At 38.6% G+C, this 24,807-nt stretch overlaps 1 protein-coding gene across 1 annotated transcript in view; it reads left to right on the forward strand.

The window, feature by feature from the left end:
- mtmr10 (myotubularin related protein 10) overlaps positions 1-24,807 on the forward strand; it is a 105,839-nt gene that overhangs the window by 24,137 nt on the left and 56,895 nt on the right. The window contains 2 exon segments of the mRNA XM_028823539.2: positions 17,048-17,184; positions 18,231-18,303. Of these exon segments, the coding sequence (XP_028679372.2) occupies positions 17,048-17,184; positions 18,231-18,303 (210 nt within the window).

Genomic DNA, 24,807 nt, shown 5'->3' on the forward strand with positions numbered 1-24,807 from the left:
ATGATGACTGTGCACCTTTGTTGTGCGGTTCTTTCATTTTTCTTTGTGTTTGGTTTTACTTCTGTGCCTTTATATATCAGCTAGGTAAGCCATGTAGATTAATTTATTCGATGTCTTTTCGTGTGAAACTGTGAATACACACACCTGGATTAATTTGCCTGCCAGATCATAGTCTGTGGACAGTTTATATTTTGTTTGTGTTTCCTCCCATATCCCAGAGGTGACTACCAACCTTTGATGCTAGATTTAGGAAGCTTCACTTTCATTTAGATGTTTATTCAGGTTCTGGGTGTAAAACAGTGTGACATGTTGCTTAAATACCATCCTCTGGTGTCTGTTTAAATTAACAAAATACACAAAGTAACTCCCAAGGGTGTTGCAGTGAAGCAAGGCACCTAAACTTCTCAATGTAAATTTAAATGAAACATTTGATCAGTAAGATTATTTAGTTTTAACTTTATAACATAAGTTAATTGACAGAAGGCTAAATGACCATCCCTAGTATTACCAGAAGCTATGTTTTAGCATCAAATAGCAGCTGGTTTAAAAAAAAAAAAAGACTTCTAGTAGCACCTCCTGGAACGTCTTTGTAGAACTAACCTTGTGGTGTAGGTGTTCAGGATAGCCTGCAGCTTCTCCCACATCATTCAGTCTGCTGGTGCCTCCAGAGAGCCCAGGCTGGTGCCAAAAACGCACACACGCTTCCTGAATAACTTGTTAGGTCTCTTAGCATCTCTTACTCTCACACTGTTGCTTTAGCATATCATGCATAAAAGAGCAGACTTAAAACCACATACTAAACACATGCAGAAATGGCCCACCCATGTAAAGGTGTCTTCTCGGGGAATGTAGTCCACCATTTTTTTTTTCCTATTTGAATTCTGTATTTTGCAACCCAGTCCAGGAGATCCTGGTACTTAATTATCAGAACTACTTTATCTTCTACTTCATAGATGAATACTAGAGTAAGAGTAGTCTGATCTCTTACTAAAGTCCACCCCCATCTCCTTGGTTTTGCTAAGGCTGAGCTGCAGATGCATCACCATGGACCGGTCATCAGCGTCATTTACTGGTGTCTGTGATCCTGCTCCCATCCACCAATTACATACCATATTTGCAGACTAGTCTGAGAACTTCCAACAGTGTCATATCTGAGAATTATATTTGAAATGTAATATGTTTTGAAGAAGAAGAGAGCAAGGATTTTTTTTTTTTTGTTGTTAGGGTAGGTGTTATCATAAAAAAACACATACTATTCCATTCCATTTAAACTAGTGTGGTGTTGACGTGTCACCTGTTGCATGGCTGCACTCGGGTCCTAATCTGGGATCCTAAGTTGGTTTGTCATGTGGTGGGTGCGGCAATGTGCTGTATCAGCGCCTGCTCCTAACCTCTCTGTCTGGGTGTTATAGACCACCTTTTCTGACGCACTAGCTCTGTAGTCTCTTATAAACTCCACAGTTTATGGAATGCCTGTTATCCATCCGCCTGTTATGTAGTCAGTAATCCAAGACACTATGGAGGCGTCCACCTTCAAAGACTTCTAGCATCAAGGGCTGTATGGTGTTAAAATCTCTACTGGAAGAAAAAATTCTCTTCACATGGGAGTGGAACTACTACAACAGATACTGTAGAAGGTGGTATCATCCACCCTAGTATTCTCCAGACAGACCAACTGCAGGGCATCCAAAGCTGTTATCACCTGATGTCTTAGGTGGCGGAGTAAACGCCTTTCCAGGTTTTATTATTCTGTGAGATGTTAAGTAGTTACCTCTACCAGACAGATTGCATACTGTAACATTTCTATTTTGTTGTTGTGTTCTAGAATTTACCATGTGAAGCTCTTAAAATGGCTATAATTTCTAAAGAGCTGTGGGATGTTGCTGTGAGCGAATACACTGCAGGCCTTTGCTGCTGCTGCCTTCTTTTTGTTTTTAATTATTGGCAGCTGAAAGCCAGTAGGGTGCTGCCTCTTAATGCAGCTTTCTGGAAACACTTCAGAGTTACCAGGTGAAACGTAGTGGACTGAAGGGTTTGTTGTGCCCCGTGGCACATACCTGCCTGCATTTTATTTTCAAGCCCAAAGCTCTTAAAAGAGAATGGATAAACAAGGCGACCGCTTTAGGATGAACATTTTCTGCTTGCCTTGTGTTTCTTTTCATGTGATGTATTGTTTAGGTGTACTGTACTTTATTCAAATTTTAAGCATTACTGACATCACACAGAATATTTAGAGAACACTGAACAGGAAGTACAGTCATTGTCTATTTGGCTAATGCCTTTGTCTAAGGCAAATTAATAATTGGTTTCATTTCTTTTTTTTTCTAATTGAAACACAGGCAACTAAAGTGACTCGTTCAAGGTCACACAGTGTCAGTAGCAGGATTTGAACCCACAGCCTCAGGGTTTGAAAACCAAAGCCTTAACCACTATACCACACTGCCTGTCCAGATAACTAATATGGAGAGCAGCATTTTAATTAATACTGCCTTCATGTGAAACAGCAGTGGGTGTAGTTAAATTCCATTTATTTAGGAAATTTAGCATTTTGCGCAGTTATATAATTAAGGCCTTTGTCAAAAGCATGAGACGTGGGCTCAGCTAAATCCACCTACAGCAACAGCAAGCAGAAAACTGCAGTTGAAACAATCAGCTGAAAAAAAAGAGCAGCTATGTTTTCAGAGTGATGGGAAATTGTGTTTATTGTGAACTGATGAGAATGTGTGAGTGCTGTGTATCAAAGCTCTTAGGCGTTTGCTGATACCCGTTTTTGAAACATAATGCTGAAGAGGACCAACCACTAAGCTGAGTAATTTTTATTAAAAAGAAAAGAATGATACTAGATTCTTCTCTCTGTTCTCTCAGGAGAAGTTTGCAAAGAAGAAAATATGTTCCTGTATGGTACTAAGGTATGGTGCATAAAACCTATCCTCTTAACCATGACTGGAGAATTACAATTCAGCAGCATAAACATCTACTGGAATTAAATAACAGTAAGACTTGTAAATGAGGGCATTACGTTTGTACTTGAAAAGCAGAATTCTAGTCCAGGTAACAATATATGGGAGTGGGACTTGTCACCCTTGCAAGAAATGTGCAAAATTAATTTTAAAATGAATGTGATCACTTACTTAATTGAGCTTAATGTGTTTTTTGCTCATATATCAGTTGTGTTCATGACATTTTCTTTTTTTTATGCTCAGTACAGTCACTTTCATGACTGTTCTGTCTGAGAGCACTGCTCATCTTTGCTTCAGATGCTCCATATCACATGTGGAGTTCCATCGTGAACTGCCAAACTTGTGTTTTTGGCAGGTTTAGTTGTTCCTGCTTCCTTTTGAGAGAATTGTTTGTGACTTAAGTATGGTAGAATTGTGCAGGTAGGTTGGTGGCCACAGCATGGATCATTATATCAGATAGGAACCCATCATTTACAGCAAGATGTAGCATATAAGCATGACATGGCATTGATTTCCAGTCAATAAGGTATTGGTAGGTAACTTGTATCCATGAGTCTCTGTGCCAAGAAGTATTTGTGGTGATCTTATTCCAGATTTTGTCATAGTCAACTTCTTTGGCTTAGTTCACACTGCAACTATTTTTTTTGCCTATTACCATTTTTTCGTTTGACTATTCAAACTAATTTTGCAAGTGATTCAGATCTGGTATGTGTGTATAAACATCTATTCTGAATGTGCCTTACATGCACAAACCTAATTAAAAAATGATCAGGTAGTTTGAGCCTAATAGACCTCCATGGACACCAACAGCAAGCTGTACTTGTGTGTAATGTATACTGCCTGAGGTCGCTGTTCTTTCCATCTGGATACATCGTAATTTCAAAACCAGTTTGGGTTTGTGGAGGGAGTGGGTGAAGCCTATCCCAGCAAAATCGGGCAAAAGCCTTTGCAGGGCTGCAGTTCATTTCCGGGCCCGTTAATTGACACTCCCACCATAAGAAGTTTGTCAAATGAGAGGAGACTGCTCAGTTCACTGGGCTTGTTTGTTCAGCTAATATCTAAGCCGTCCCAATATGTCATCTAGATACTTCTTAAAGGTTGTCAGGTTTCTGCTTCAACTACATGTTTCAGTAATTTGTTCCAGATTCCCACAAATCTTTGTATAAAGAAGTGCTTCCTAGCATCAGTTATAAATTCCCTTCTCCTTAGTTTCCTCTGGTATTCTTGAGTATGTGATTTACCCTTAAGGTGAAAGAATTTTGCTGGATCTGCTTTATCCTTGACTTTGACAATGTTGAAGATCTGGATTAGGTCCCAGCACTGTCTCCTCTTCTCGAAACTAAACAGGTTAAATTCTTTGAATCTGTTAGAGAAGGACACGTCCTTAAGTCCTTTAATTCACTTGGTTTCTCTCTTCTGCACAACTTCAAGTGCTGCATTGTCTTTCTTGTGGCGTGGTCACCAGAGCCGCACACAATACTCCAGATGCGGTCTCATTAATGCATTATATAGTCTGAGCATAACGTCCCCAGATTTATTTTCAGTGGTCTTTATGATATAACCTAACATTTTATTTGCCATTCTAATTGTTCCTGCACATTGCTTAGATGATGACAATGTTGGGTCAACATAAACCAATAGGTTCTTTTTAGAGGGTTCCTTCTTTAGGATAGTGTCTCCCATTGACGTTAGTGTTTCTAGTACTCACGCAGGACCTTTTAAAAATTGCAGTTTAACCGAACAGGTATGTGTTTGGGATTTGGGAGGAAAACCAGAGTTACCAACATTAAGTGCTAATTTCACACTGCCAGTAATCTGTGAGTATGGTAGCATTAACTGTATCCTTGAGACGGTAGTACTTACTTAATAGGGTGCAAGTGTTTGGTAAATATTTTAAAAAAGACTTAACAAATAACTTTAGAAGAAATATTATGGAGCAACCAATTTTGGTATTGGGCTATTGAATCACAGCCTTTACTTTTTGCCCTTGTGAACCAATATACAGTTTACATTTCATTTTCACAATTCTTTGAAAATGTGTCTTATTATTGAGTAAGGCACATTAGTGTAGCTTTTCCTGATTCATTTTATTTTTTGTTATAGTAGAAGTTTTCTGCTACTGTTTACCCTCATGCATTCAACTTAAAACCAGCCATGGAAGAATTGCCTTACGCACAAGTCAAAGTCTACTTGTTCTCAAAGTGAAGCCCTGCTGTTTATTAATAGTTGCTGGTAAGCTGATGCTGTCAGAGAGTTGATAGTGTTTGAACTGCAGCGGCTAATTACAGGGGCTTAAGTTATGTAATGGATAATCAGCAATCTAATTTGCAGATTAATGCCCAGCAGCCACTACCTAGTGGTCTTAATTCTTTTCCCATCCTTCTGAATGGTTTAAATTTAAATGTATCCAATGCTTTTGGTACGTAATGTGTGTGTGTGTGTGTATGTATATGTGTATAATATATAATACTAGACATTAAGCCCGTTACAATAACAGGCGCTAGAATAGTAGTGCATATGCATTAGTAGGAACAGTCTATATTAAATGGTAATGGACCGTCTATTTTCTGTTACAGTAATACTGACTTGTATGTGGCTGTAATATGCGTCACTGTATTGTGTGCCTTTAATTTTCTCTCACAGTAATACGTCTCTCCAGCAAGTATTTTAATCTGTGCTGGCGTGCAGCTGATTATTGTATGTATGGCATCTCCCCAGCAACGGATTTTATGTGCGCAAAAATAAATCTACTTTTAAAAGTCATCCTATTGTAATATCATGAAAATTCGTATATTTAGGAAAACACTTTACCGGGCCAAATTTGTTAATCGCAAATCTGACATCCTCAGAGTGAACACTTGTACAACAACAAACACTAATCCCACCTCTTTGGGGAAGCTGGTCTCCACGTCTCAGTACCCGATTGGGTTTTTCGTGCGTTATGTTTTAGGTCTTACCTCATTTACCGAAATCCGATTGGATCGGCCGCGTGATACTTTATAGGTCCTGCCTTCTCTGTCTTGTGTGACGCGTCAGGCGGCCTTTGAAACATCGCACTGTGCCCCTCGCATGTGCACTTCACCAGAAGACACACACACACGGACACATGGATGCACACAGGGATTTTATTAAAGAGTGATAATGTAATATTGTGACAGATGGCCGGGACTCCCCTTAACCACATCTGCCAGGGGGAAAAAGGGTGGGAAGCCCAGTATCTCCCCCTGGACACTAGATGGCATCCTCCCTGGGTTGTAGTCGTGCCTCGGACTCCCCCAGGGCTGCATGGGGGTTAGAGGTCTGTGCAGCTCTGTGGGGTTCTGCAGGCGCTGCCATGGGGTGCTGCAACAGCAGCGGCTGGCCCCTTTTGGGCACTGGTTTCACCTTATCCGGAAGTGCAGCTGGATGTCAGCAATCAACCACCTGGAGCACTTCCAGGTACCCAATAAAAAGGAGCCTGCGACCACCACTCAGCGGCCAGAGTCGGGTGGAAGGAGGACAAAGCTTGCTGAGGAGGAGGAGTGTTGGTGGTGGTGGAAGGGAGGAGGATAAGTGCTTGTGATTACTTGTGTGCTCAAGTGCTTGGAACTGTGTTGTGTCTGTGGGTACGGGGAAGGCGTAGCCCACAGACAAAGAAAAATAAAAGTTTTTTTATTTTACACATGCCTCCTGTGTCCAGTCTGTTTCGGGTCGGGCACTATAGAGCGTCCATCTTACAATATATATATATATATATATATATATATATATATATATATATATATATATATATATATATATATATACATACATACATACATATATACATATACATACACACGTAATAATAATAATAATAATTCATTACATTTATATAGCGCTTTTCTCAGTGCTCAAAGCGCTATCCACACAGGGAGGAACCGGGAAGCGAACCCACAATCTTCCACAGTCTCCTTACTGCAAAGCAGCAGCGCTACCACTGCGCCACCTCACACGTACAGTTTTTATGCAATAGTTAAAAGCTTGACGTAATGTTCAGTTGCTTACTGGTTTTTGCATTGTACATAATTCTGAATTCATGTCCATTTTTTTAAAGAAAGGAGGCAAGAGAATTTTTATGGCCTAGGGTGCAAGTGTTGCCAACTAGTTGATAAGTTGGACAGTTCCACAGTTGCCCCCATATTGCATAAAAATATGTGACCTTATTTATATGATGTAACATGCAAACACACTCATGTTCATTTTATGTATATAAAACAGAGACCACCCACTCCCTTTAGTCAATACTGTACTACATCATAATCTCCTTTTGCTCAGTGTAAAGATTTAACTCCTTCAGTTTTTCCTTGTAGTTTTGAATGTTCATTTTGTAAAACTGTGACCAACATTGAACACTTTACTTTAGATATATCCTCACAAGTGCCTTCCACTTTTTTGTGCTTTTTTAAATAAAGGTTCTCACAGACACCCATTACATTTCATGGTCTGCTTAGTTCCTTCCTTCTTTGTATGTGGAACCTGCACAGATTTTAATGTCTTGGACTTGTCATGTCTGATTAAAGTTTAGCTAGTTGAGCAGATGAACAGCCTGTAACTGAAGCATTGATGTGCTGAATGCTGTTTTTAAAAACTCACTTTGCATTGATTTAGTTTTGTGCCACATCCATTTTATGTGCAATACCGAGTCATAAGTACACTGAACCACTCACAAAATGCCAACACTTTATTACAGTTTGAGCTAATGACAGTGTTCAACTTTATTTTGACACTTAGAAGTGGTGCCAAGAAAGCAAAAAAAGCACAAAAAAGTGCAAGTAATTTTCTCCAGATAGACTATGTGGGTATGATGCAAATATCTTTTCACTCGAGCTTTATATAATCAAAATACAATAACTGACTGACTGATGAGTCCAGTCAGGTTCTGGTATCAATTCTTGATGTTAGTAGGAAAAGTGGTATTATACATACTTTGCTTTGAAGGCTTGTATGAGAAAATGACAGTGTGCCCTGTGGTGGACTGTTGCTTGATTTAAGGTTGGATGTCATGTAATTCTAGATGCCACTTAAATAGGCTTTGCCTCACCGTGGCCCTGATTTACAGTAAATTGGGTCAGAAAGTTAATGATACGTACCCTCTCGTCCACACTCTCCCACAGATACAAGTGCATATTTCAATACAAACCTGAATTCTTTCCAGCTCCATCTGCAGGTATTCAACTGGGTGTTTGATGATGTGCCTGATTCAGTGTCAGATTTGTAGTTTGCACTATAAATCGCTACATGATGTAAGACAATACTTTCCAAAAATATTTTTTGAAACACTTTCTTGTGATCAGTATTCGTACTTTTCAGTGTTTTGCAGGTGACATAGACAAAAATGAAATCTGTTTGATTTTGTCAGAGTGAACTACAGACTTGTTGGACATTGGATATGTGAAACTGCACAATTGGCGGTCACAGGAGTGCGCACGACTGACGCTGCCTTGCTGAGATGATATAATTAAAGCCTATAAATGAAAAAGTGCTGAAAAGGCACAGCCTTTAGATGGTTTGGCTTTAAAAGCCAAGAAGGGAAGACGTATCACATGTAGAGAGAAAGAGGTATGAAACATGAGGCTGCCATTGGACAACCTTTGTGGAATGAAGTCTTCCCCTACAATACTTTGAAAAGATGATTAGCTGTCACATTAAAATTCTAACATGGCTGGACTTCAGCTTCACCTCGGTCATGAAGAAGTCTACCACAGAGGCTGTTCTCTAGAGCAGCAAACATGGCTGGTAGGACAAGGGTCAGCCTTATCTGACCATTTGAAAATGCCAACAGTTTTAAATAAAAATATAAGATAGATAGATACTTTATTAATCCCAAGGGTAAATTCACAAAGGCTTAAATCTTAATTTCCACCTCACCTCCACAATTGAGTGTCATCTAGACTTATACTAGAAGTGACTTTGTGCATTATATTATTCATTATTTATTATTTCTGCACCTTTCAAAAAAAGATGTACTGTGCAAATTATAATACTGCATGTATATACTGTTGTTTTGTTTAAAATAAGAGAGCATTTTTTCAATAAAACTTGCCCTTTTTCATTTTTTTGAGTAACAGGTTTGTGTTTAAATTTGAAAATAATTTTGTGCTCTTTAACATCCAAGTAGTTAAATAAAATAGTAACTGACTAATAATATAGCTGTTAGCTGTTCACTTGCATTCCAATTCTGATAATTTCTATCAAGTGGTAATTGACGTGGCTTAAAGTTTATATTATGCAATGCACCAAAACACCTCCGATAACCTCTACTACTATTACTGCCATTAGCTGAATTTACAGGGCTAATTGCTGCCCCCCAGCCATCATTCCTTTCCTTCACTGATTAGCCCCTTCTCCTCCATCAGATGTCCTTGTGGCTTTATCTGCTTTGTCTTCTTGTTTTTAAGGCATTTTGCTACATGCATCCAGTCCACTGTAGTCTGTTTCTCCCCTCCACAAAATCTGGTCTCCATTCCAATCCTTTCATCTGTACACTGCTCCGTCTCTCTATCTCTGCAAACCTTAACACATTCAATTCCTGCTCAATTGCAAAACCACTGCTGTTACTGTAGCATATGAGAGCTGGATGCCCTTTATTTATAAAGCTGTAATCTTAACTTCCCCAGAATCCCTGTTGTCATGTGTTAAACTGAAAGGCCAGATGTTTATATATAATACACTACCGTGGCTTTGTCTGTCTGTTTGTCTGTCCAGGATTTTAAATCACCTGTAGCTCGCAAACCATTTGAACTATTGACCTGAAAATTGGTACACATATACTACGTGACGTCTACTATCCACTTTCGAGGTGATGATTGACCTCCAAGGCTATTCCTCTTTTTATTTTTATTTTATTGTAATCATTCTTGAGGCAGATTGAATGGCACTTAAGTGAAAAATTAAAGAAAACGTACTAAGTAATTGCAACACAAACACTAACTTAATCAATTTTAACGCGAAAAGATGCAGAGGGAAGAAGAGAAGAAGCGGGCAGCTGGGGTGGAGAAAAGAAGAGCTGCTCAGGAAGCAGCAAGCGCATCAACCTCTGAGCAAACGAATGGTAAACGTACAGAGAAAGGGTATGAAAACCATGAATGCTCAAGGCAAGTGCATTCACTGCACGTTATTGTGCAGTGCGCCCTTACTGGTATTTATACAGTTGATGAATAGTGCCACCTGTGCTATTCCAGTCCAAATGCTTTCTCTTTTTTGTTGAATGGCAGGCACATGTCCACGTTGATTCTGTCTTGCAGAGTTGATGCACTCAGTAAATATACTCAACAGAATCAACATGGCCCCCAATTCTTACACGCAGCCCTGAACTGCAGCTACGTCTTCCAGGTTTATGAGTAAGCGTATTGTGAAAGGTGCTATATAGCGCCCGACCCGGCACAGACTGAGGCAGAGGCACGTACTTAAATAAAACACTTTTTTATTTGTCTTCAGCCTTCCCCGTGTCCCACCGGCCCAACACACTGACAATCTCTACAACAGTCCTTCTGGCACCACCACTCCTCCTCAGGCTTAGTCCACCTCCTCCCGACTCTGGCTCTCTTGAGTGGTGGTGGCTGGCCCTTTTTATATCCCACCCGGAAGCGTTCCAGGTGCTTGACCACCTGGTCCTAATTGCACTTCCGGGTGGGGCTGAAGATACGACCAGCCAGGCTGCTGACTCCATGCAGCTCCCCCTAGCGGCCATCCGAGCCCCCAACCAGGCTGTGGAGGACTCTGTCTCCCATGGAGCCATGCACCGGGTTGGGGAATCATCTTCTGCCAGGGAGGCTGCCACCAAGCATCCCGGGGGAGGTATTGAACTGTCCATGGCTGCTCCCCCGGAACAGATGCAGCAGGGGCGTCCCTGCCGGGCATGGGACCCGACTCTCCATTACAGTATATTGGAGTATTTTTTGATCATTTAAATAGCATTTTCAAATTCATACTTGACACTGAAATTTCCATTTCTGTTGTCTCTGAATCACTACTGTTTATGTGATGGTCTTGTGCGCACTCTAATTACAAATCTTACTTGATTCTATTTTATGGGGATTTCCATTTTTACTGCAGAGTTGGGCATTTGTTATACTGAAAGGAAGTATGAGAAACAGTTTAAAATTCAAACTGAAAGGAACTGAAAATTATATCATTAGTTTACCCTTGCGAGAAGGAGAAGTGAAATGCAGAAGCTACAGTACAGGTGGACAGGCAGTGCATTTGTTTTGTTTACTATGGTCTCAGAATCTGCATGACCTCTAAAGATTTCACCCCATTAACTCCAAATACCCCCCATCTTAATCCTTATTTTATGGAATTTGTATGATTGTACATTTCTGAGAGAGGAAAATGTACTTTGTAGATTTACTTAATAACTTGCTGCAAATGTTTATCAACATTATTCTTTAACCAGTAACGGCACACTGCACAATAACGTGCAGTAAATACACATGACTTCAGCATTCCTAGTTTTCATCCTCTTTCTCTGTACGTTTAGCATTTGTTTGCTCAGAGGTCGATGTGCTTGCTGCTTCCTGAGCAGCTCTTCTTTTCTCCACCCTAGCGGCCTGTTTCTTATCTTCTTTCGTTGGCATCTTTTCATGTTAAAACTGATTAAATCAGTGTTTGTGTTGCAATTACTTAGTACGTTTTCTTTAATTTTTCACTTAAGTGCCATTCAATCTGCCTCAAGAATGATTTAAGATATGAAGAGGTAGGAGAAGTGATGGCGAAGATGGTAGGGAATGAGAACGGCACCCGTACGCACGCTCCGCACGGCTGCCCTGCTGACCGCTGCCGAGAGTTGATTCTACAATAAAATAAAATAAAAATAAAAGGAGGAGTATCCTTGGAGGTCAATCATCACCCGAAAGTGGATAGTAGACGTCACGTAGTATATGGGTACCAAATGTCAGGTCAATAGTTCAAATGGTTTGCGAGCTACAGGTGATTTGAAGTCCTGGACAGACAAACGGACAGCCATGGTAGCGTATTATATAAGAAGATTGATAGTTCTGCTGCAATCTGGTCAACATGATCAAGGCATATCAGGTAACCTCATTGCAGATGGAAAGATGGGGTAATCTCAGCCTGGTACCCCAGTGATGTCCCAACATGTGCATTATGTACCATTACTCAGCCTTTTCACCATTATTGTGGAGGCTGCTGACCTGCAAGGTCATCTGACCAGAAGGTGTTTATAGGATTTCAAGAAAGAATTCACAGAATTCTCCCAAACCTCAGGTGTCGGCCCAGAGTAGTCCTCTTTGATGGGGACAGCCTTGTGTCCAGTTACATGGGACAATCAAGGCTGGGATGTGTAAGTGTGCATGTACTTTAAAATTGGTATTGTGGTTTAGGGAAGCTGGTGAGCTCTAGCAGTTTGAGTGAATTTTGGGGGAAGGCAACTGGACTTTCCTGAACTCAGGAATAGCCTGAAGATGAAATAAAAGCTATCGCTTAGCCACTTGGCTTGGGAGCTTGGGTTCTGGAGGTGAAGTTGGGCAAATTCTTGACCTGGCAGTGAGGTAGTGAGGCCAGATATGATAAAGGTAGAGAGTGACAGATTTAGCGAGTGAGAGTCCATTCTTTTGAGAGATGAACGATGAGCCGTTTGGTGCTTGACGCAATATTGTAGATTATGGGTAGTTGGGAGAAGGATGGTAAGGATAGAGCTGCCAGGGAACAGGAAAAGAGGAAGGCCTAAGCGAAGGTTTATGGACGTGGTGAGAGAGGACATGCAGGTGATGGGTTTAACAGAGCAAGATGGAGAGGACAAGAAGATAGGAAAGAAGATGATCCGCTGTGGCAACCCTTAACAGGAGCAACCTAAAGAAGAAGAAGAAGATGGGTAACTGGATCAACCAGTAGACAAAGACCTTTGAACCAGAATAATGAAGCCCAAAGGTTATCAATTTTAATTTGTTGTTTTGTATTATTTTCTTGCTTGTCCCTCTATTTTATTTTGGTGTGTAAATAAATCCTTATTTTTTGATAAAGAATGTGTTTGGTGCTTTTGTTCCAGGTTAGAGTGGTGCTCCCCAATCTCAACAGTTTTGTTGTTTATTTTGATATGTTGTAATATAAGTGAATGTTCACTTGAAATAAAAATACTGATGCCGGTCTGTAAATTTATATTCAGCACCTAGTATTTATTTCAGTGGAAAAAAAATGTTAGGCAAACGTACATAGACGTGAAGTGAAGTGAATCTTTTCTGCTCTCAGACTTGGTGCGTCAGCAGGGGAAAGTGCATTCCAATGGAGAAGAGGCGTTTTAAAAGCTTTTATGGCATTAAGGGCTCAAAAGGACAAATCCTGTTACTGAACTTAGTGCAGCAGAAAAACAGAGAGCGATAAGTCCAATTCAAAAACAGGCACAGGACTCGACCTTTGTCTTGTGTACAGTTGTGGGTCACGAGTGCCCAGACCAAAAGGCACCGCTGTAAGCAAAATGCAGTTAGTTTTATTATTGTTTTCATTGTCCCTTCAGATTTTATTGTACAGGGATTATGCAAATGAAGAAACAAACTTCTAGACTTGACAGTCCACATGTTTGCTTTTTAAGACATTGCATTAAAGTGTCGTGATGGTGCTGCTGCTCTCTTTTGCATAACATTGATGAAAGTAAAGCACACACATATATCCTTGGATTGTTCAGTCTCATTGTGGCAACAGTTGGATCAGGAACTTTCTTTTTTCTTTTTCTTGCTTCTCCTAACATATGATACCAACCTTAACACTTCACTCTGGGTGGCAAACGCACATTGGGTGGAGGCGCCTACCCAAATGCTAGCCATCACACTTGCTTGAAGAAGATCGTGTGATTCAAAGCTTTTAACACGTAGCTTTATTTTCAAAAAATCAGACAAGTAATTCAGCCAGCATATGGCACAACAACCTGTGGAATATTTGCTTTTAAGTGTCAGAAGTCTGTTGTGACGTATATCGTACTGTAAGTATATTCTTTCAACACACATCTTTTAGGGTCTGTGCAATGTTTTCTCAATGGCTTCAGTTAGAGTTGCTGTACTGTGTTGACTTGAAATTGAACATCATCTACTGATATCGTGTGAGATTTAAATATTTATTTTTTCATTTGTTTGACTTTTCTTTAATCATTTTTTCTCTGTTAATGTTCTTTTTTTTATACCACAAATTTGGTATTTGGACTGTTTTTTTCTGTATAAGGCAAATTTCATCCAATTAAATTTTTGAAAGTCATGCAGGAATGTGCAGGAGTGGTGCCTCCTTCTGCTAGCCTTGTGCCTTTATTTGCTTTACTACAACATACTTGTGCAGTGGATACATTTATTCGTAAATATCTATGTAATGCTGTGAAAAGTCCTGAAAAAAGTTTTTTTTTTTTTTTTTATAAACATAAATTTCAGAACCACTTATTGCAGGTTCACTGTATTAGTGGTTAAAACCCATTTTATTTCTTGTATGATGAATATAAGTCCCATTAGTAATCCTATTAGCAATTTCTTAATTAGGTAATTATTGTTCCTGCCTTGTACCCTGGGCTATCTCAACGCATGGGCATGCTGGGCAGTTGCCCAGGGGCCCCAAGAGCATAGTGGCCCCATGCTAATCTATGTATGTTGTGACTTGCTGAGTGGTTGTGTAGGTAGGGACCTCAGTGCACTGCTTTGCCTGCGAGCCTATGATGCTGTTAAGATGGCCCTGCGTCTACCCCATGACTGCTGGGATAGGTTCCAGCTGCCCCAAATCCGAGGCCTGGATAAGTGAGTTTCTTATTCAGGGCTGGGATCTGTTCAGAACTTTTTTTTTTTTTAAATACAGCAGGATCTAATAATAACATTTTTGATTAGGTAGATAGATAGATACTTTATTAATCCCAAGGGGAAGTTCATATACTCCAGTAGCATAAGGATACTCTTCCTTCTTTGCTGCTTTTAAAGATTTGCTCTGGTTATTGGCCCTCCTCTCCTTCTCTTGGTCTGGGTTCAGTTTTAACTGTATGGAATGTTATTTGCTTCAAATAAAATTAATAAACATAAAAAGATGAGTTGATGAATGAACTGATTTATACCTTAGAGAAATCACGAGTTGATGATTATGAGAGTTCCCGTGATCTTTAAGGAAGTTGGTTGGAGTTTTTCTGATGGTTTTAGAATCAATTATTTTTTCCCCATTTAAAAATGGGGAATAGTCTCTTGCTCTGCAATTTTACATTTTTTTGACCTGTTTTCAGGAATGGATTAGAATCAAATAACAAGGGAGGACTATTTCAGTCCTCTTTAGAATGCTAGAAGAAATATTACATTTTCCTTCCTCTCAATTTCTTAGTATGGCACAGTATGTGTTCTTTTCTACTTGTATTCAAATATTTAAAATTCTTAAAAAAAGTGCTGGGCATTTTTATACAGTTGAGTTTTTGAGGCACTTTTATCAGTTAAAATTTGAAAATGAATTCCCTAGAGCAGTTAGAGCACATATTTTATTTGAAAATAAGTATCAGTTTTGTGGATCGCTAGGATTACACTGATGCCTTCTTGATAAGCATGCTCCTTATCGTAGCAGCTGAATGACACTTGGATGTCTTTGTTCATTTTCTATTTTTTGTTTCTTTTATAAATTTTGGAAAGATGTTGAACAGCTTTGTTAATTTGGGGACCCCCGGAGACTATTATTATTTGTAATTGAGTGTTCTTTTAAATGAAAATAAAATGTGCCAGATAGACTTGTGTGTTGGTCACAAGACAAGTAATCACAAATGTCTAAATCATTTTATTTGAATTAATGTATACTTTTTGGATTTCATGAAGGTTATCCAGTCCAGGAAAGAACCCTTTTGTCAGTGATATTGCATGACATTTTGGTTAATTGTTTTTTTTTTTTAAGAGAATATTTTTATTGGTCGGTCTACCTGATGTCCAAAAAATAAAAAAAACAATGACCCCCATATAAAAATGTGAATAGCTGAGGAAGAAAAAGAAGAGGAAGAAGTGCATCCACTGTATGATAAATGAAATAAGTTCGCCCCTCTCTTCTGTCATCCTCCATGCACAGTTAGACTACAGAATGCATCATGTCCTCGTGCAGATTATCAAGTAATTGCTGAGCAATGTATGTCTGAAGAGCGGAATTGTGGACCGCTGCTCAAATACTGCCTGACCTAACACGGCAAATATCTAAGATTGCAGGAATGAGCAAGCTTTGGCTTACATAATGTATGTCATTGATAACTGCTGTAATGACCCGCTGCAGGATAATGTTCCATGCACCACCACTTTGGTTTTCCGTTTCCTCCGTAGGTCAGTGGCTTGGCTGGGATTTCGTTTACAACCCCCTCGCTGTTTAATCTGTAAATCACACAGCTTCCTCCCTTAGTCAACAATGCGCAGCAGAAATATTGAAGTGCTGCCGAAATTTAAACCACAAAGAGGAGGTTCAACTGTTGGTTTGGCTACGAAACCCTGTGTATACATTCATACTTTCCATAACGTTTTCTACTACCGTGGTCAATAAATATAAACTTTGCCATGTCAATGTTATTTATAATAAGCCTCAGTGTTTTACTGTTGTACTGTTGCTTTGGCAAGTAGCAGGGCCTTGTGACTCTGATGTACAATTATGTATCCAAAGAGCCATAAGCTGTCATCCTGACATTACTGAAGGGTATCTTTTCTAAATTAATTTAAACAGCAAAAGCCGTTAATCCTTACAAGAACAGCTTTGGGCTTTTGATGTTGTTCTTCAACCCCATGTGACTTGTAACCACTGTCTCCTTTGTCTGTTTCCAAAGTCTTCTAACTCCGGTCCATGGCTGTTGCAGCCTGTTGTATAAAAGTGCCTTTCTAATGATCTAGGGAACATCATAGGGCTGGATAATTTAAATTTTGCATGTCATTTGTTAGAATATTTTATCCTTTTGTCTGAAAATGTGTTGGAACTGATAATAAGCATTCTATAAGAACAGGCGTGAGAGGCATTTTCCAGCAAGAATAACCCAACTAGTATAAACAAAGATCTCTGCTATTTTATCTTTTGGTCACTTATTTGTTTAACATTTCTGTTCAGTAACGACCAGTAATATTAATAAAAAATGTTATTTGTTTTAGGAGAAATTGTGGTTAATGAAGTTAACTTCGTAAGAAAATGTATTGCCTCAGATACCAGTCAACAGGATCTCTGGGGGAAACTGGTCTGCACAAACTTCAAGATCTCCTTTATTACTGATGACGTCATGCATCACGTGGTATGTGTGTTCTTTAATCTGACACTTGAATTTTGTTGCTGCACATGTAAAAAACGAAGTTGATAGTTTGAATATTTGTAGTTTCAAATGAAAGCAGAAATGTGTTCCTACCCAGTACTTTGCACATGTAGATATTTCCAATTGGTATTACTCACCCACTATATTAGGAGGTATTATGTATCCAAAATGTTTAATTATTTTTCTTTATCATTGTATTTGTTGGTCAGCCTTAAAGGAATACTCCACCCAAAAATTATTTTACATATTTTTATATGTAACCTACCCCATTTAGTTTGTAGTGGTGGCATGAAAAAAAATATTTTCTTGGAGAATATACACACTGACTATAACTCAAGTGGGCCCAATGTTGACCAGTTCTTGACAACAGCAGTTTAAAAATGTCCATAGAAAAAAGAAAAATTCTCACGTAACTCGTAACTAGCATAATTCACATGCCTGATATCCATCCATTTAGCAAGGATATTATTAACAGTAATTTTCTGAAACCTTGCGTGAATTTCCCCTTGGGATTAATAAAGTATCTATCTATCTATCTATCTATCTATCTATCTATCTATCTATCTATCTATCTATCTATCTATCTATCTATCTATCTATCTATCTATCTATCTATCTATCTATCGTGTATTTCCTATTGTCTGTCTGTCTGTCTGTCTGTCAACAGGGAAGATGGTATTCCCACAATGCAGTGCGTTTAAATTGAAGACTCAATTCTTAAACAGCAACTCAGTGAGAGAGGCAGATCTTCATTCAGAAGCACAGCAGTGTGGGAATCTTTCTTGTTGACATTTTATGCAGAGGTTTCAGGAAGTAACTGTTAATAATATTTTATCCAAAAACACACACATTGTCCATGTTTTGACTATATGAATGGATAGAAGACATGTTGAGATCAAACCTTTTTATTAACCACCACTACAAACTGCATAGGCTAAGTAACATTTTAAAAGTATTTTTTTCAATGGAATATTCCTTTAAAATAAAATATTATCTAATTATTTATACTAATTCTGTTACTTTTGCAGAAGTTCCAGTATAAAAGCTTTCTTTTAGGAGAACATGATATTCCCCTGACATGCATTGAGCAGATAGTGACTGGTAAGAAGATTTCTACAGTTTATTCTCTCTGAATTTCTTATCTCTTTAACTGTTTCTTCATCTCTCTCTATCATGCATTGTGAAATGCTTTGTAATGTGGTACACTCTCACTTTCAGTTTATTGTCATTGCACACATTTGTATTTACATATCAATGCATCTGTCCGACTTTGCACACATTTCTGGATCAGTCCCTACCAAAACTCTGTGTATTCTTGAAATAATGACTTCAGCTGACATTGTAGAAGTATGGGAATGAGTGTGCTGACCACCTAGGATTATGGGGAGCCTGGCATTGGAGTTAAGGTACTCTACTGTAAACAGAAAGGCTGCATGTTCAGTCCCATAGTGCTTACTCCCTTTTTTGTTCACAAGGAAGCTGAATAGCCTGCCTGTGTGCCATTAAAGAAAGAAAAATATTATTAAGGTGGCCGAGTGCTGATGCTAACCCTAAACATTTGTGCTTCTTCTGTTCTGCTGCAATTCAGTAATGAGGTAGTTGTAAAAGCCATTTGTTACTTATTTTGGTTAAGTTGCTAGAAGTATAGTCTAATTATGTTAAAATGTTTGCCAGTATATTAATGCATAGTCTATGGGAGATTCTGTTATAACCTTAATGCAATATTCTAACTGTTTTTTGTCCCTGTGACTGCAGATGTTGGTTTATGATCTGCCTTGCAGTTGGTAAGGCATGGAGAGCAAACAGTTTTCAAACCGTATCCCATAAAATATTGTATTGACCATAGTGAGTGTGCCGTATGTATAGAATGTACTGAATATATTAAGTAATGCTTATATAATTTTGCCATAGAGAAATAGCACAATGTTTAAATATAGAAAGCAACTGCAGTTTAACAAGAAAAAGCAAAATTTGCAGAAGAAACATTTTTTCCCCTTTTTGCCTTTTATTCAGCGTGTGCAATAAATATTTTGCTTTGAATTTTCACTAAAACGAGCTTTATTGGTCTGAGAAATTTCATTTGTAAGCGTTTGACTCATACTAAGCCAGTAGCTGCTCGACTTTGAGACCCTGGAAAAAACGCAGCCACAATGGTTTTAAACACACCAGGTTCCAACTACTTCATAGAGAATGCTTTTAACATTTTATACTTACTCATGTCAAAAATATCCTTCAGGTTAAGTTATGCTGTCATTCTTGGGATTTGGTAGGTTTTAGGAGAAATAGAGCAGAGAATAAAAAGAGAGAAATAAAACCCTAAAAGAGGGGGCTTGTAGCACAAAGCACGACATATCAAAAAGTACAGCGTCCATTGAAAACCTTGTGAGCAGCGTAACAGGTGAACTTCTAGAGTACACCTGATATCAAAGTTCTGTAAGAATGGCCTGTAAAAGAAAGACAAAGAAAATATTCTTTTTTTTCCTCAAATAACTGTATTTAATTATATGTTATTTTAATTTAATTAAGCTTCTATGCACATTTAACGATTTTTCAGTTTTAATGCTAGTTGGAAGCAAGCTCCCATGCCACCCTGTTCTAGATAAAGTGGGTTAGAAAATGGAGGGATGGAGTTTGGAAGCATTGAGTATCTAAAACAATTAGTTTTTAATGGAAGAAAACAAATTTGGACTTCTGTTTTAGTCAGAATTTCAGATTTGTGATGAGGACAGTACTTGTCAAAAGTGAGTAATTTTATCAGGGTCCTGTGTATTTTATCTATTGCCGTCTCCTTCTCCATACCCGTCTTACACTATATTCACATCACTTCCACTCTAAATTAAAAGGAAACCTGCAAAAAGGCAAGTGTATAATGAAGACTCATAAGGCCAGAGTCTTAATTTATTTCCATTGTGACCTAAAGGTACGAGCGATTAAACTGTTACTAGTGCACCACCCAGTCTTGTAAAGAAAAGAAATTAAATTGTGATTTTTTTTCACCCAACAGCTTCAGTTTCCTTCTATTATTTGCATGTGTGTGAGTTTCAATCCAGTTTAATTAGGTTTATCAATAAATACATCATAAGAGCCAAAGAAGAAATATAAAAAGACAAATAGCAAGCCAATGAAAGAGAGACTTCGAACACGCTTCATAGAAGTTGGCTTCATTTTTTATGCACTTTTGTCAAAATAGAAGGCTTGTTTGGGTTTGGAGTTTAGTTGATAATGCAGTCTTATCAAAACCATGTGCCTCCACTTGTTTAAAAAATGTTAAAATGCAAAAGGCAAGTTATACCTTAGGAGCACTTCTTATCTTTTATCTCATTTATCTTGAATCTCAAATTAACCATTGAACACAAGGGGAAAGCATACTTTTGATTTGTATCTTCTGACAGGCTGCCAGGAGGGAAACTGAAAACGGTTACCACAACATGTCATCCGCACATTGCAGACTGTAAAGCCCCCCGATCAGCTGGCCCACACTGATCTGTTGCACACTAGCATATCCACATATTAAAGGGCTACTAGGAGAGCAGGATGGAACTGTTAGTAGTCGCGTTGTTGGGGGTTTGTATTTTTTATATAAATTAAAAGAGGTTATAGTATCTTGTCACTAATTGGATATTTTATATTTTTTTTTTACTACTGAAGGAAAATGAGGCGCATTGCACGTACGGCTGAATTATTAAATATGCTTATACAGTAAAATTGTTCAAGAGCTGACAGTTCCGTAAGAGTAAAAAGAACTTGCTTCAGAAACTACACTACTGTTAAGCTTGAGGTGCAATATGTGATGGTTTTAATCTTAAGGTCGCTTTAAAGTGTGTTTCCTTTTTTTGGTTGTTTTTAAAAAGTAATTTTGTCAGGGTGGCTAACCCAATTTCCATATATTATGGAGATAATTAAAATCACGCAGATTTTTTCTCTTGTGCCCTCACATTTTTTTTCCAGCTGAATTTACCACAGCAGACCATTTAGTTGCTTATAGTCCTACTGGGGGGGGTAATCAGTTCATCTACAAAGCATGATGGAACTCTGGCAGCCCTCACTTTGAGCCTCAGCCTAAGAAGTGATGAAAAAGAGTTTTATTTCTGGTGTTGTTAGTGTCATGTCAGGGAGTATATACTTAGATTAAGTGTGAATCTGCATGTTAGCATTAGCAGAGGAAGCTAAAGAGAGTGTTGTCAGTGTTGTACAGGCAATTAAAAATGGCCTTTTAAACTTGGTAAAATACCAGGAGGAAAAATCTGAGAGCTTTTCTTGTTGATAATGCAGAATCAAATCACTTGACATTTTCTTGGTTTAATTGATGTTTTATTTAAAGCTGTTTAGCTGAGAATAGCATTTGAGACAGCCATCGTTCATGAGCCTTTGTCAAAGATGGAAAAAGGTGACCCTCACAACAAACACGAAAGTAACAATGGACCTAAAAATCAAACTCCACGCATTTTTTTGGGGATTTTTTAATATGACGGGATATTATGGCATTTAACCTGGCAAATGTTTTAATCATTGTGTACAGTGCTTGGTTGATACTTTAAGGATGTGCATCCAGTTGGATTTGTGGGACCTGAATCTGTGTATTTAATGTAGTGGAAGGAATTGAAGTTGGTTCTGTGCAGAACAGGGATGACACCCGGATGACAAAAGAAGGAGGTAGCAGGATAAAAAAAAAACAAAAACCAGACCAGCACAGCCCACTGCTCTGTTGGATTCATAGTCTAACATTTAATTCGAGTTATAAGACTTCCCCGATCCACTATGTGATGGGAGTGAGTGGGGCTGTGGTTAAGTTGCTTATAGCGATTCATAAGAGTCACTCTGCTTCATTTTCTGAATTTATGATGTATGTCAGGACTCATTTACTCTTAATTATGTATCTATCTTATGTAAGTGTGCAGCATTTATTTTTTGTATAAATAATGCATGTAACTACTTCTTGGACATCTTGTAAAGCACTTTGGGCAACATCCTCTGTATGAAAATGAGCTATAGAAATAAATGTTGTATCACATGTCCATACCACTTTACCCTACTTTCTTGCATTTTCTTAGACATTCTTGCTACTTTTGTGTACCTCTGATTGTCTCATTTCTGATTCTGTCCTCCTTTGTAACTACACACTTCCATTCCATTAACATTCTCATGACTGCCACATCCAACTTCTTCTGTGCTCTGTTTACTGCCCATGTCTTCGCTCCATACGTCATTGCTGGCCTTACACGGTCTTAAAAATCTCAGTTTTAACTTTGATCACACAATAATCGTAATACCTTCTTCTAATTGTTCCATCCACACTGCATTTGGTGGGTTAAATCTACAGCTAGTTCTCTATCTCGGGCTACCACTGACCCCAGGTATTTAAACATATCCATTCTTTTCAATAGCTTTCCTCTGAATTCTAAATAAACCTCATACATTCTCTCTTCTTCCAAATGATCTTCAGTCTTCTATCTTCCAAACTCTTCTCCATTCTTCTAACTTCCCCTTCAGTTCCTGCTTTCTGGTGCTACATTACACAATGTCAGCAACAAAAAGCATGCACCAGGGGGACTGGTCTTGCATCCCACGAGTCATCACATCCATAACCAGATCAAAGAGGTATGTACTTGAAGAACATACCTGGTGCACATCTACCCTAACTAGAATCTCTAACAATTCATGTATTTTTCTGTCAGTAATAGTAAAAAGAGGAAAATAAATAACTAGTGAGTTTACTATCATACAGTGTACCAGTCTACATATAGAACAGACAGTGACTTTAACATACGTCTGTACACAAACACGCCCCACCGTATAGTGCAGTAAGTGGGATCTCTCGCAGTCCTGTTATTAATGGAAGCTAGTGAGGTACCCAAGGTGCCCAGGCAATTGATGATGGCTGCTTCTTTGGCAGAACTGGTTTTGTACTCTCTGGTCAGTATTTTGACGCTGTAGTCAAAATGTAGTCCTGTCAGCCCAACCACAGAAGTGAGCTCACCGTGTAATCATGAAGTATGACATCTCATGCATTCTGAGCATTGCCTGGATTATTTACTTTTCCTATTAGTGTCACCTTATAATTGGAAAAACTGTTTCGCTGGAAGTATTCAGCAGCTGAGCGTGTTAAGACCTGTGGCCCAGATGAATTTGTTTTCTAAGCTCGTGACTGTTGTGTTGGCAGACCTTGACACTAGTGCAGAGCTTTTGTTTTAAAAATAAAAAATAAAAAAATAAGTCGCTGAGCTGAGTGATTCTTGCCAGATGCAAGACAGTGCTGCTTTATTAAGATCCGCAGTAGCTAATGGGAAGATTATTTATAAAACACTGCTGTCATTTGTACTTTCGTGATATGTCCAAGTTTTTGTGGTTGTATTTATGTTGATGTTAGACTTAGAAAGAATTGTCCATGCTTAGTTCTTGATACTGACAGTAGCATTCCGGTTAGTATATTTATTTGGCTTGTTTTTCTGTGGAAACCCCTGTGTTGGCTTCATGAGGTCCTTCTGCAGAGCACAGCTGTTTGTCTCCCAGAGCAAATTAAGGTATGATTGGTTTATGCTGAGTTGTGCGAGTCCACCATGTAAGCTGCCAGCAGTGCTAAAAGTAAAATATGGAGTTTCATAGTTAATTGATGAAACCTTAAGTTTGTTCAGACATATGGCTCATGCATTATTTTAAGGGCCCTTGCTTGCTATTAGGTAGCACTAAACAAATACTTTTGTAGTCCATACTGTTCACAATTCAACATAAACAGTTTAATTTTGGTCGTGTAGCTGTTCCATGGTTAACATTCTTCAATTTTCTAAAATCTCTTTATCCAGGTGCAGGGCTGTGTGGAGCCAAGTGCCGACCCAGCAGCATTAGAGAAACGTCATCATTACTAAACTTATGAAGCTTTTAGCTTGCTTCATAGGACAGTTCAGGCAAGAGTATGACATGTTTTCAAATAATTCCACAATCCAAATATCTTCATTTTAAAAGTTTTAGTAAAATTTAAGGCAACATTTCACACAAAAATAGAGCAAAAATTGATATTACAAAGAAAAGAGAAATTCTTTGGTATATAGAAAGTTTTGTTTCATTCCTCTCAACATTTGGTCATACAGTCATATTACGTGTGGAATGGTCAGAAAACTGTATGCCAATATCCTGTTTGCAAACTATTCTAACAGTCCATTCTTCTAGCGCGAGACTATTTCTAAGGGTGTACTCACACTAGCACAACCCGAGCACGTTTGTCCGCATGCAGCCCCCCCCAATGTCTACTTCATTTGACTAGTGTGATCACTCCATGCCGGGCCAACTGTACTGTGCCTTGGGCTGTTTGGAAGAGGTGGGCCCGAGCATGGTTCAGTAGCATTCGGGAACTGTGTGATCAGACATGACGTCAATGATGCGACAGTTCTCATTTCATTCAATACCATTTGAGTTAAAAATAGGTCTTTATACTCACCTTGCACATGAACGTGAATTGTAGTTGGCAAGAAATTGCTGCAAATTCCTCCCTTAACCTCATTTGTCACTGTAAAAATCTTCTAGTGTGTGCAGTTTGATTAACAGCAAAACACTGCACTGCACACAATAAATCTGTAAGAGGGAAGAGTGTTATCCTGTCCTACACGACTC

This window comes from Erpetoichthys calabaricus, chromosome 17, assembly GCF_900747795.2.
Source record: "Erpetoichthys calabaricus chromosome 17, fErpCal1.3, whole genome shotgun sequence".
Taxonomy (NCBI): Eukaryota; Metazoa; Chordata; class Cladistia; order Polypteriformes; family Polypteridae; genus Erpetoichthys; species Erpetoichthys calabaricus.